Source organism: Ochlerotatus camptorhynchus, unplaced genomic scaffold (assembly GCF_037179485.1).
Source record: "Ochlerotatus camptorhynchus isolate MF236.1 unplaced genomic scaffold, CSIRO-AGI_Acam_v1.1 ptg000274l, whole genome shotgun sequence".
NCBI lineage: Eukaryota > Metazoa > Arthropoda > Insecta > Diptera > Culicidae > Ochlerotatus > Ochlerotatus camptorhynchus.
Genome location: NW_027040763.1, coordinates 5,724,452 through 5,737,894, shown reverse-complemented (window position 1 = coordinate 5,737,894; position 13,443 = coordinate 5,724,452). Strand labels below are relative to the sequence as shown.

At 38.9% G+C, this 13,443-nt stretch overlaps 1 protein-coding gene across 1 annotated transcript in view; it reads left to right on the top strand.

Moving 5' to 3' along the window:
* dcma (decima) overlaps window positions 1–13,443 on the top strand; it is a 141,950-nt gene that overhangs the window by 25,746 nt on the left and 102,761 nt on the right. The window contains exon 2 of the mRNA XM_065227592.1: window positions 11,720–11,886. Within this exon, the coding sequence (XP_065083664.1) occupies window positions 11,720–11,886 (167 nt within the window). The remainder of the gene's footprint in view (window positions 1–11,719; window positions 11,887–13,443) is intronic.

Genomic DNA, 13,443 nt, shown 5'->3' with positions numbered 1-13,443 from the left:
ACCATCAAACGAAGGAAGTTTAACTTCAGGAAGTTTGATTCTTGATTGAACGGGATTAGCATTTGGGTAAGCCGATCCAGAAGCGATAGGTGTTGGTGGAGAGTTTGCCTTGCGCTCGACTGCCGATAAGAAACCAATGACCTTCACGTAATTCTTCTCAAATTCATCGCGAACTTTGCGATGATCTGCTGTATCTTCATCTTCCCCATCTTCATCAATCAATTCCAGTTTCAAGCGAATAGACTGAAATTGTCCGAAAATTTCGTTCAAGCGATTCTTCCAGCCTTCGATCATAAATTTGTCCCTATCTTCCTCGTAACGCTGCATAAACAGCAACAAATTTTCCATCGTATCTAAGCAGAACCGTTCCTGCTTCTTAAGCGTCTTCGAAGCTGGTGCCATATCTATGCTATACCACCAAAAACTCTCTAAGTTCCAATACTGTCGAAGCTCAAGATTCTCACAAAACCCGATAACATGTGCTGGAGATCGATCTTGGCCTTACAACCAACAGTTTGCTTACCACCACCCCGTATTAATTTCGCAAATCGTCAAACCAAAGCTCTAATTTCTTGCTCATCGAACAAATGGAACGCACAAAAGTTCATCCGATGAAAGGGTTAGAACCATGAATGCACTCTACTTACAGTAGGCATCAGCGTATCTCTTTGTGTGATTCACGGGTCCTTTGTCAATTGACCCCTTGGTGTGAACCCAAGCCAAGCCACCACCACGCGGTCTCGATGCCACGCCAATTCCACGCAGTATATTGGCACGGGCGACGCGGTTTCCACACTTCGCGGTGAATTTCACGTCACTTTCGGGATGAAATGTGCACTTTATTTTACCGAACTATGCGGATATATCACTTTTCTTTTTCAAAATCTGTAACAGAATCTTGCATTTCTCGGTTGGGTGCAGAGGTAGGTAATATAACCATCATTTGTATGCCAGGTGCATGTCCAGTGCAGGATTTACAGCGGTGATGTGACGTGGTTGGTTAAATGCAATTATTTACATAATTAATAGCTAGTTCACATCTGGCTTAGCAAATATGTGTACCGAACGAGTGCGTGTGTTATTGTGGTTCATTTCGCTGGAGTGCAGGTCAGTTGCACGAGTATTTCAAACAGAAGGATCACCACATGAGACAGCTCTTACACATTAAATTCGATATTATTGGGATCATTTAAACTTGCTCAAGTAGCTTAAAATGCAATAGTTTATCCTGTGACTTAAAATTCGTAGCTCAAGTCTTGACAATTCTCCAATCTGAATAGTATGAATATTCATAACATGGATTTATAGTATTAAAGTATGGTATAGTTCGAATCCCGAAGCACAGTTAATTGTATGGCAGTGCCACTAGAGGTCAGTTCTGCAATGTTTTGACAGCAGTTTGTTTTGAAAGTGCTCCTCTTTCAGTGTGCAAAACTTCGTTCTAAGAAGCATGTTGTCAGTTCTTAAAAAGTTGTGCCACATGGAAGAAGCACGAGAGGATGTCTCCGGCATGTTTTTGCGGATATATTTGTACGGAAACAACACGAGATTTGCAGCTGCAGTCGAATTAAAAACAGATTTTCTTCACAAACAAGATGATGGACTTACCTCTCACCCCAGCAGGCCTTGGTTCAATCCCAGTCGACGCCACGGGGATTTTCGGAGGCATAACATCTCTGATCACGCCTTCCTTCGGAAGGGAAGAAAAACCATTGGTCCCCGGTTCATGAGTTGATGGGTCGATAGGTAGGGTCCAGGTGTGGGAGCTGTTTTCCTGGCATTGGTAGTATTGGTGCTCAGCACGGAAAACAAGATCGACGGAAAACAAATCAAGGGGGGAAAAAAAGATGATGGACTCGAAGCTATACAAACAACAGTGCCTGGAAAAACGCATTTTAGCGATAATTAAGCCACACAAAGAACTTGGGATGTTTTGGCAAACTGTCACTACACCCGGTAGATTTCAGTGGTACCTTGACAATGCACTGTGGGTAAAAATTCCCATTTCCACAAGATAACTTTAGTCTAGGTCATGCAATCTTGATGTTTTTTCGTTGATCGTTTATGTTTAGTTTTAAGTGAGTAACTTCTACTCAGTTTAGCATTTTTATTCCAAATGTCAAAAGCTGAGTAGCTTCCACTCTGTTTATCGAAAAGAAAGAAGATTACTCACTTTATAGTAACCATAAAAAACATACTCATCATATAAAGAGAGAGAAGGATTAGAAATTTCCTTTTAATTCCACCACTAGACTCTTTCAGTGTTTTGTACTAATACTCGAGTAGGCAGTCGAGTATTAGTACAAGATTCTGAATAAGTCTGCACATTGTAGACGAAATACGCGTATGTGTCAGGATAAGCAAATAAAGCAGTGGAATTAAATTTAAATTACTAATCCTTCTATCTCTCTCTTTATACAGGTATTTCCCGAAGACGCCCACATTCATCAGGATTTATACTCATCATACTTTTGTCAAAAAGATTTTCGTCCCGAGGTTTTGCTCGATGTTCCGAAATTCGTTTCAGCAGTAGATCAATAACTCCCCTACATCTGAGTAAACGGCACGAGTGTTGTCCAAAAGATTGGCTCGCCAATGCGTTGTAGCTCTTAATGTCCCGAGCAATTGCATCACCTGCATTATTTTTCACCTCATATTCACAAGCAGAAAGGTAGATCTCTTTTAAATGATTATGTGATCAGTGAATTGTAGAAAGATAGCATTAACTTTCATTTCAAGAGTACGAAATATTCCCTGTCGACCAGAGAACTGTACCAATAGTTATTCTCCATCTGAGAAGTCTAAAAAATCGTTGATAACTGTGAAATGTAGCTTTATTATTTAATGAATATGTTATTTATTTTTCGCACATTCTTTAAGCGTCCATTGAATTTAATAAAACGATCAAATTTATAAGAAGTGAATAGCATTCACTTAGCTTTGCTAATTTAAAAAAAAATCTAATGGTACCGGTGGGAACATTATGCAACTATCCAATAATCCAATCATCCAATAATCCAAATCCAAATCACATCTCTCAGATGATCTCTAATATAATGCATGTTTGGACATGTTTTGGACAAATTTTTGAACTTTATTGTTGTTTATTTGATACGGCTCAATTGAATTAACTTTACAGAACTGAGGATTCTTGTTCACTATACAACACATCTTAAAACTATAGTCAAAAGGTACAACACAAAAAACACTTTATCTTCCACTGTCCAATAAGCCTCCTCCATCAGAACGGAAGCCGCTTCTAGTGGTTTCATTACATGGCAGTATCGCCAACGGGGGGCAGAGCGCTTCCATTGCAGCAATGAACGCAAAATGTTCTCATCACTCACATCACGAAACGGTTGCTTTCCAAAGTCGACGACGACCTGCTGATGAAGCACAATGATATTTTCTTTGAAATCATTAATTGAAAATAAGTTCAAATGCCGAATTAGTGCCTGCTTTTTTATTTGTTTTGGATTATTTGTCTCTCTATCCGCGCGTGTGTGTGTGTGTGTGTGTGTAAAGGTATGACACACAAACATAATCTTTAAGAAGGGTATTTGGATGCATAAAGGGCGAACACGAAATTATTGCGACACATTCAACAGGGCATAACTTTTTTACCATTGGGTAAAAATCAACCAAATTTTGACCACTTTCTCATTGATGTGTATTATGTACATGCTGTCAAACTCGAAGTCGTGTTTTTCGATTCAACGAAAATGGAGGTGAACCAACGCGAGTTGAGAGAACAAATTCTTTCCAAACACCTGGAATTTCCTGACCTGTCGCACCGGCAGTTGGGAAAAATGTTGAACATTCACCATTCAACCGTCTCCAGAGTGTTGAAGCGGTTCCAGGAGCGGTTGACGTTGGACCACGGCAAAGGAGCTGGAAGAAAACCGGGACCGGAGAACAAAAAGACGGAGGGAAAGGTGAAGCGGATGATTAAAGCAAATCCCAACGTCTCAAGCCGTGATTTGGCTAAAAAGATCGGCATGTCGCAGAGCTACGTCCAGAATGCAAAGAAGAGAGCTGGACTACATACATACAAGGTACAGAACTTCCCAAACCGCGATGAGCGGCAACAATTGACGGCTAAAACTCGGGCACGGAAGCTCTACGAGAAGATGCTGACAAAATATGGCTGAGGCTGTGTGATGGACGACGAAACGTATATAAAAGCCGATTTTAAGCAAATTCCGGGGTTGGAGTTTTTCACCGGCAAGAGCATGTTCGATGTGGACGACAAATTTAAGAAGAAGAAAATGTTGAAGTTCACCTCCAAATATCTCATTTCCAGAACAACATGTGAAAAGGGCATACAAGCTTTTTGTAAACAATCCTTCTTATGCCCTTTTCTCGCCACCCATATGACACCAACGCAAACCTTTAACATCACCGGGTAGGGGACACTTTCCCCTTCCCGATGATATTGCTGGTTTGCGTGGGTGACCCTCGGTTGGTGAGAAAAGGGCCTACAAAGGTTTGTTTACAAAAAGCTTGTATGCCCTTTTCACATGTTGCTCTGGATTTGGCAGGCCATCTGCTCTTGCGGACTGAGGAGTGAGCCTTTCGTGACAAAGGGCACAGTAAATGGCGAGATCTACAAATCTGAGTGCCGCGAGAAGCGCCTTTTGCCGTTCTTGCAGCAGCACGACGAAGCTCCGCTATTTTGGCCAGATTTGGCATCATGCCACTATTCTAAAAGTGTCCTGGAGTGGTATGAGGCCAATTCTGTCCATTTGGTTCCAAAGAACATGAATCCGCCAAACTGTCCGGAGCTGCGCCCGGTGGAGCAGTACTGGGCAATAATGAAGCGGGAACTTCGGAAGAGCAAGAAGACAGTCAAAGACGAGAAGGACATGTTAAGAAAATGGAAAAAACTGAGAAACTGGTACCGGATGACACTGTACAGACTTTGATGGAGGGCATCAAGCGAAAATGCGTTCAATTTTACACTCAAGGCTCCATCGATTAACTTTTCTTTTGATTTTTGAAGTAAATATATGTATAAAACTACCCTAAAATTTTGGTTTGATTCTAAACATTATAAGAAAATTGGCATGACATTTTCGGTGTCGCAATAATTTCGTGTTCGCCCTTTACTATCCGGATATTTGTACGAATTTACGTATTATGTATTTCGACTACAATGTGCAGTTTTCATCAGTGTCATCCCCACTAAAGAACTTATCAAAACCTAACCACCTTAAGTACTCATCCCCTAGGTATAAATATCAAGATCACAAGAATAAAAATGAAATTACAATGTGTAGAATTGGAATCTACCTAACTAAAAAACCAAAGATTTACGTAAACTAAAGGATAAAAATCGATACAAATCTCTTATAAGAAAAAAATCCCAAAAGCTTGGTAGCCATCACAATGAAGTAATGAAATTGGGTTGTTAGCGGAATGCTTTAAGGTGATACGGCACGTCATGCAACAATGGCTGTCCCTACAATAATTAAATAAACGTGTTTTGGTATGCGTACGAAAGAAATCTTCCTTCAAAATAGTAAATTACTAATTACATACCTTAAAAACTGGGTCAAAGTTGTATGAGTAAGATCTGGATACATATTTGTACATTTTCCCATCAAAATATTGCCAATTCATGCACACATTCGCAATATTTGCATTAATAAGAAAGTGCTTCTACAAACACTTTCAAGTTAATTCACTTTTAAAGGCGATATTTACTTAAATCATATCATTTGCATCGTTAAAAACGCGAGCTGCGAATAATTCTATAAACTGAAATTGATTTGTTTACCTTTTTCTACACACCACATAACGAAGGTGTGTGTACGAATCATCTATCATCGTCTCCAGTGTTGTCAATTCAATTGCAGCAAAGTGTTTAAAAACAATGTTTTTATTGCTTTTGAAGGTGCTTCAACTGTGTTCAATTTAAAAACCATCACTAATAAAAATTAAAAACATTTTTAATTTTGTTTTTCCAGAAAAGAAATGGATGTAAATAAACCTACAAATCTTCTATAGAAAACATACTTGTCATTCTGGTTGCACTGGCTGAAGCCATCAGATATTAAAAGGCGGGAAAAGAATGATGCAAAGACAAAAACATACACGATAAGAAAAAAAAGTATCTAGAGGCCAGTTCACATTTACCTACTTTTGACTTTGAGTATAATCACGATGAGTATAATATACTATAAGTATAATATACTGACTTACTTTTGGGTAGAAAGCGAATTTTCAATTCCATACGATTTGAACACAAGTAAATGAAAACTACTTAGACTCACTTTACCTACTTTTGGCTTCCTGCAATAAAGTGGCGAGATGTGTGAAAATAACGTACTTTTTTCTTACCATGTACCTGGATGTTTGAGTTTTGGAATCATTTTTGGACCGGTCGTGTGTAACCAAACTGTACTGTAGAATCTGCCGGGGGTCGGGGGGGAGGCGGAATTATCACGTTCTTTTCGGAATTTACGAAATCACTTTACACTAAATATTTTCGGCCTCAAGCTTTAGTTTTATTTGATTTTCTTTCACAAAGGTTCATACGCAACTGCCGAGTACCGTATAGAACATGTAACGCGCGCTGCTTGGTCCTGCCGTCTCGGCTGCCGTTCATTCGTCTTCGGTTGCTCTCTCTCTCGGTCTCTTCAACGATTCTCTCGCAGCATGAAGATAAGGGATACTGAGGATAAATGATTAGATCGTGATTCTACAATCCCTTTTCTGCTCTGGAAGAAAAAACAAATGAAAGAAAACAAATACAACATAAACAAAAGTAATACAAAAGAGATAAAAAAAAATAGGTTACCCTCTAATCGTATCTGGCTGGCAACTTTCGTGCCCTTTTCGGACGCTTAGATGTCAATTCTTCTTTTGTTTCGTTATCCTGTGCCATTTCCTCTTCTCTCGCATTGGCGGCATATGATTCCGGAAGTTCACTTCGAGATTTTTGCTTCTCTGCTTCGGATGCTTCATCTCCCGCAGAAGAACTTTGAACGGGTTTCGAGGAAGTGCGTTTCCTTAAGTGAGAAACGGGACGTCGGTACCGTACGCCCTCCTCATTCACCACAATTGTATCGCTACCATTCTTTCTAACAACCTTGAACTTCTCAAGTCTGAAGTTGGGTTCCAACTTTCCAGTCTCATAGTTGTTCACCATTACAGTATCGCCCTCGACGATTTCAGCCGGTTTCGAATGCCGGCGGTTATCGGCGTAAATCCTTCCTTTCATCTTCTTAATAGCGTCGTTGTCCCGCACATCAGCATCGCGGTTCCAATAGGGCTCGGTTCTCAAAGATGGCAAGAGATCTTTTACTGGTCTTCCCGTCAGCAATTCCAGTGGAGCCTTGCCGGTCATCGTATGGGGTGTCGTGTTATACATATGTACATAGTCTTTGACTGCGCCACGCCAGTCTGCATTCACCGCTTTGGCAATTCGAAGTGCTCTCAAAATACCCTGGTTTTGCCTTTCATTTGCGGCCAGTAGGGAATGGTGCGGATCAACCGGATATTTCTTCGAACACAATAGCTTGAAAACTCCTCACTTGAGAACGGTGGACCGTTATCGCTGCGGATTGTCTCTGGATATGTTTGTTCCATGAAAACGGATTCAAGGGCATCGATAGTTTTAGATGCTATGGTACCTTCTGTTTCTCTGGTCATTCTTGAAGCGCTTGGAATTTCCTTGATTATAATGAGAATACCGAAATATCTCTAATCATCTTTGAGAGTCAGCATTAAAGTTCTCTGATCTTCCCGATTTTTTTTTTTTTTGATTTTTTAATTTATCGATACTGCCATGTTCTCACATTGTTCTAATGTTCATGTAACTTCCCTTACGTTTCCTAAATTTGCATGAGCCCATCAGGACATCGCTAAAGTTTTCGGAAATTGCCTCACTGAAATTAATTGATCTGTCCTGATGTTCGCTGAGCTCCACTAAAGTTCCTGAAAACCATTAAATTTCCAGTAAGTTCTTTGGACTTGCGAAGTTTCCAAAATATTTATTATGTTTCCTTAGATTCACTGGAGATGGTGGACTTTTCTGAAATTTCTGGGCTATCGAATTTTAACAGAAGTTAATGAAACTGTCTTTGATTTATCGAAACTTACACAAAACTCTCGACTTTTCTGTAGATTCAGAACTTTTTAAATGTTCCTGCAGCTAGTGTACATCCGCAATAAAAATCGGATAGCATCCTTGAAGCTCCGCGAAAGTTGAAAAACTGGCAGGAGATGATGAAAGAATCATTCAAGCGAAGGCTGAAAAATCTTCCAAGGTAAGGTGGAAGAAAATTCAATGGAAATTTGGATGAAGCTTCAGGAAGTTTAAAAATCAATATAAACTTCCGGAAGTTATATAATGTTTAAACAATATATCTTGATTCCCTATGAATTACCGGAAAGAGCCATCGACTATTTTTCGATTGATGGGTAGCCAAAAACGGTGAGAAAATCCAAACATTAGTCGAAGGAGTATCAAGCATAAGGGATCTTTAGAGATGATTGTTTAGAATTTTGAAAGCTCAAAAAATATGAGACATTCAAAAAGATACAAGTTTCTCACAAAAATTTTCTCCGAATTGCCTGCGCGGGCAGGCAATAATAATTTTGATTATTTAAAAAAAAATCGGTTTAAATCGGTATTAAATCTCAAAAATCGGTATTCTGAAAAACCGTATCTGTTTATCGGTATCTGGTTCAGAAATCGGTATAAATACCGATAAATCGGTATATCTGGCAGCGCTGGTTGTGACTTCATTTTTATCAACCAGCCTCATATATGAGAACAACCGTGGCTCAGTGAGATTGAACGAAGACAGCGGCAGCAGCACAACCCAACAGTCAAGGATCAAATCCCAAATCAGACCCATTTAAAAAAGTCATGTGAATGCTCTGCCCCCTGGCAGCTTTTTTTATATATTTGTCGACTCAATTTTGGAATCGGTAAAGTAGAAGTCGATAAAGTAGAATACTGTACAGCATTTGAACTACATATGATGTGCAAAGCTATTGATATCACCATGTGAAGCACATAGACTCCAAGTGTGTCACAATTCGAACCAATAGTGATTAGGCATGGTTCACAGCATAAGATTCACAAATGAAATGGATATGTTTCACAATAAGTGCACAATTAAGCGTCGCGTGTGTGGTTTGGTGAGCGTGCGACAATAAGATGAATTTTAAACTTAAGTTTTGTTAACTGTACATCATTTCCGCATTCACCCTTTTCAGATAATACTTCTAAAATTTGTGAGCTTGATAGAACCACCAGCACCAAAATGTCGGGGTACACTGGCAATATACTGAAGCTGTCAAGTTGCCTCCGAGTTGCAAATAACAGACTAACCTCTATTCAAAAACTGGCATTCGCGAATTTGGTACCGAAGAAAACCCAAAAGTTAAAATATGACGAACGATTGAAGTTTATTAGATCCAATAGCATAGAAATAGACGAAGTGAATTTTTAAAATTTAGAGTTTAGTTTTCATTGAAAATTCTAGTGCAATAATATTCAATTTAGGTAGGACACACGAATCATGTAAAAAATTAGGCTGTGATTACTCTTTTATTATTATCGAAATCAATTTTATATCGAATTGTAGATTCAATTCGAAGGTAGATTAGTATAATTAAATATTGCAAAAATAACTGTAAAAAACATAATTGTCTTTGTGATGTTCATAAAGAAAACAACAAGCATCCTTATTGACTAGTAAGAAATAAAAAAATGAAGATTTAAGTGATTTTTATAAAATATCAAATTTAGTGTTAATTATTTTTTTTTTAGAAATATCAAAATAATATCAAAATATGAATTCAACCGAAATTAAAAAAAAAAAAATAGCATATCAAAATGTATTATGAACATCATTTCAAACACATAATTTGTAATAATTTTGATATTCGACTTTGTTTTAAGTAAAAGAGAGAAGCGAAATGATTAGGATGAAATCCGTCGCGGTCCTATAGGTCAACTCTTTAACTTACATTGTATGATGCAACTTTGTTTAACCGGAAAGAAAGTCTGGGAAAAGGCACTTCACTTTATGAAATATAATAACTACAGCTCCCCACACGATATTTCTAGTCCCGTTACCAACGGTTCTTGTAGTATTAATTAAATGCTCCAGAAAGCAGCTGTCCTCCCAACTCCAGCAGTTTAACCTATTTCAAACAACATGCACTCGAATGAATCCATAAAGTTGGTTGATTCACCTCCATCGCGGCCGCCTATTCGCATCTGATACCATGAACATTAGGGTGGGTCAACTTTAGAACCCCCTGTTCCCCGCTGCTCTTTCAATGCGTATGGAGGACCCAAACAACTGTTCAAAATTTGAACGAATGTGGTTATAATCTCGATTTGCGGGAGATTGTTAAATTTTCTATCTTAAAATGTATGGGAAACGGAAAAGGATCGTTCCATTTCCCATACATTTTCCGATCGATTTTTTTTTTTCATTTGTTTACCAGAAATCCGAGTATTGCTCAAATTTCTCAAAATCTCGGACTGAGAATCTATTACAAAACAACTTTGTCCAAGGCTGCAAATCGATTTGATCTTTGTACAAAAAGTTACTAATCTTTCACTTTAGGCCAGGTGTTCCACAACTTCCTACAAGCTCGTATAAGCCTGTAGGTATGTGCGGTACAATAAGTCTAAATTAATATAGGGTAAATGACGGTTACGCCATTAACTTATTCTATTACCGTCAGTGGGTAAACAACGACCTTGAGGGCTCAATTTTGACATGTGAATACTTTGTGATTCAGAGCATCTATCGGCCAAATTTGAGTGCTCTAGGACTTTTTTTTTACCCTCCTGACGATAATAGGTTAAGGTATTACCGAAGCTGTCATTTACCCTAATATTCACTTTTTTTTCTCACAAGTCTAATCGATTTGCAGTCTATGACAAAGTTGTTTTGTACAGTACTCACAATCTAATTCCAAATATTGGTGAAATTTAAGAAATATTAAAAAAAATTTGGCAAGCAAATTAATTGATTCGTTTTGTTTTCCATACATTTTCCCATTCATAATTTAAAATTATCCCTCAAATCCAGATCAAACTCAAATTCGTTTGGGTTTGATCTGGATTTGAGGGATAATTTTAAAATTTTGTATGTTAAAAATTAAACGAATTTGGGTTTGATCTGGATTTGAGGGATAATTTTAAATTTTGTATGGGAAGATGTATGGAAACCGAAACGAGTCCATTAATTTGCTTGCCAAAAAATTAAATATTTCTCAAATTTAAAAAAAATTTGACGCCGTCGTTGAGGACTTCAACACACAGCAGAAGAGCAGTGGGAAACAAGGGATTGTGAACCACCATACAAGCTTGACCCACCCTAATGAACATGTTTGTGCCGAGTTCATGCTTTCAATTTACTCCAGCACATGCAGTGGGGCTTTGTTCCCACTTTTCAACAATGTATTTTCACTAGCAAAGCTCGCGGACTGTTCGTTGTTGGCTGCTTGTGTCGGGCACGAAATACAACTTCATGCACGTTTCGCCATAATAGATGCTAATGAATGCATGCATGATTTCCTGTCGTGGAATCAACTTTTGCCACCCGAACCATCAATTTCAATTTTATACTTTGGTTATTTTTTCTTGATTCAGGATGCCACCAAAAAATAACGGATGCGAATTGTGAACATTCCTTTGCAAACAAATTAAATAATGTTATCCTCTCTATCTCTCTATTTGCAGCTCATCCTCGAAATCAACAGCGAAGTAGCACTGTTTAGGGACCTTTTAATACACGTCGGCCAGTCGCGGGACTGCCCGGAACTGCGCGAAAAGATCCGGAAACTGCGGCGGTCCTGCGTGGAGGCATGCAAACACACGTCCGCGCTGATACTTCCGCAGATCCGACAGTGAGTATTTTATTGTATTACTTTTGCGTTCCCGTTGCAGGGGTGTGGGTCAGGATTGGGGCCAACCGTAGCGAAAATGTTTGAACATAGCACATAGTAATGAAAAGCAAATACCAACCAAAACCCGCCTAGTCTGGTGCTTGACTTGGAAGTCTGCAGCTTGGGTGGGAAAAGTCAACGAGCTGAATGCACAGACTACCTATACACGAACGTATGAAGTTCCCTTTCTCTGCATCGATGGCTAGAGGCATCAAATATTTAACTAGGTTTCTCGCCATAGTGCATACAGAGAAACTCAGCTAGCCTTAAGGTGGAGACTCCGTGTGCAAACGTAGCAGGCCTTACTGATAGAGCTTACACTTTAAAATGAGCCCACGTGTGCCACATAAAGGATGAACACTTCATTTGATAGCTCCTTCCTGGGGTGAACTTTGTACTGGCTAATATAGTTTGCCGCCTTTCACAGTTTGTACAGAGAAATTTGACTTCCGTGGTAGAGCTGCGCGTTGCTACTGGTTGTACACTGGAGAAACAAAACTCAAGCATTCCATAAGAATCACTTATGAGATATGGATCTGTACTGAAAATCATAAGTTGGCTGCATAAATTTTAATGAGTCTTATAAAGAATGGATTTCGGCTTCTGCGAATTATAAGAAACCCTGATGAACAGTGACGTCTACAGTGAAACAGGTAATCCGTTTCCTTGATCCTTTTAACTGTATTCAACGGGGATCATGGAAAGCGACATATGTGTCATGATGTGTGTCGCGGACGGGGTCTTAATTTTAATTTAGCTATTTCCCTAGTAGAAACGCGAAGGTTAGAATTGCCCGTCACGATGATATAGTTAAAGGGCGTAATTAACTTTACCGTAATACGAGAAGTTCGGAGCTTCTTTTTTAGAGACAATTTCAAATGCGTGTGCACTAGAAATTATCTTACCTTCCATACAATGAGATAAGGCTGGGAAGGGACTAGTACCATACTACGTTGTGGCCTATCTTCCACTTTCCGGGAGACTTATTTCATTGGAGGAAATGCAAAAGGCTTCCAAAATAGTCTTTTCCTTGGTTAAAAATTCTCTTGCAACTCAGAGAGCCAAAAGAGAATCAATTCCTCAGAGAAGTTGATTTCTATTTCGACTGAAGACTGGGAACGGCCTAGTACCAAACTATGTTGAGGTCTATGTTCCAATTTCCGAGAGTCTTAAATTGAATAGAAATATTTGGGGATAATTTTCGAAGCGTTCACATGAGAAGTACAACTATGACTGAGTAAAAGCATCGAAAAGCATCGTTTATTCAGTGAATCTGGATTCCTTATATAGTAAAATTTGGGCCTGAGTGGGAACACTTAAGTCTAAGGCAAAAGAGAGATGCCAGATTTTCGTTCATCCTAGTTAGGAGTTTTCCTTTTGCTTTTCCATTAACCAAATGTAACCATACGTGGTCTATAAATTTGTTTAACTTAGCGTGGGTCGTTTTACTTATTTCATTCTTCGCTCAACTGGTCCAGCCGCTCTCTAATACACAAACATATTTTTTTTTTGGTAGCG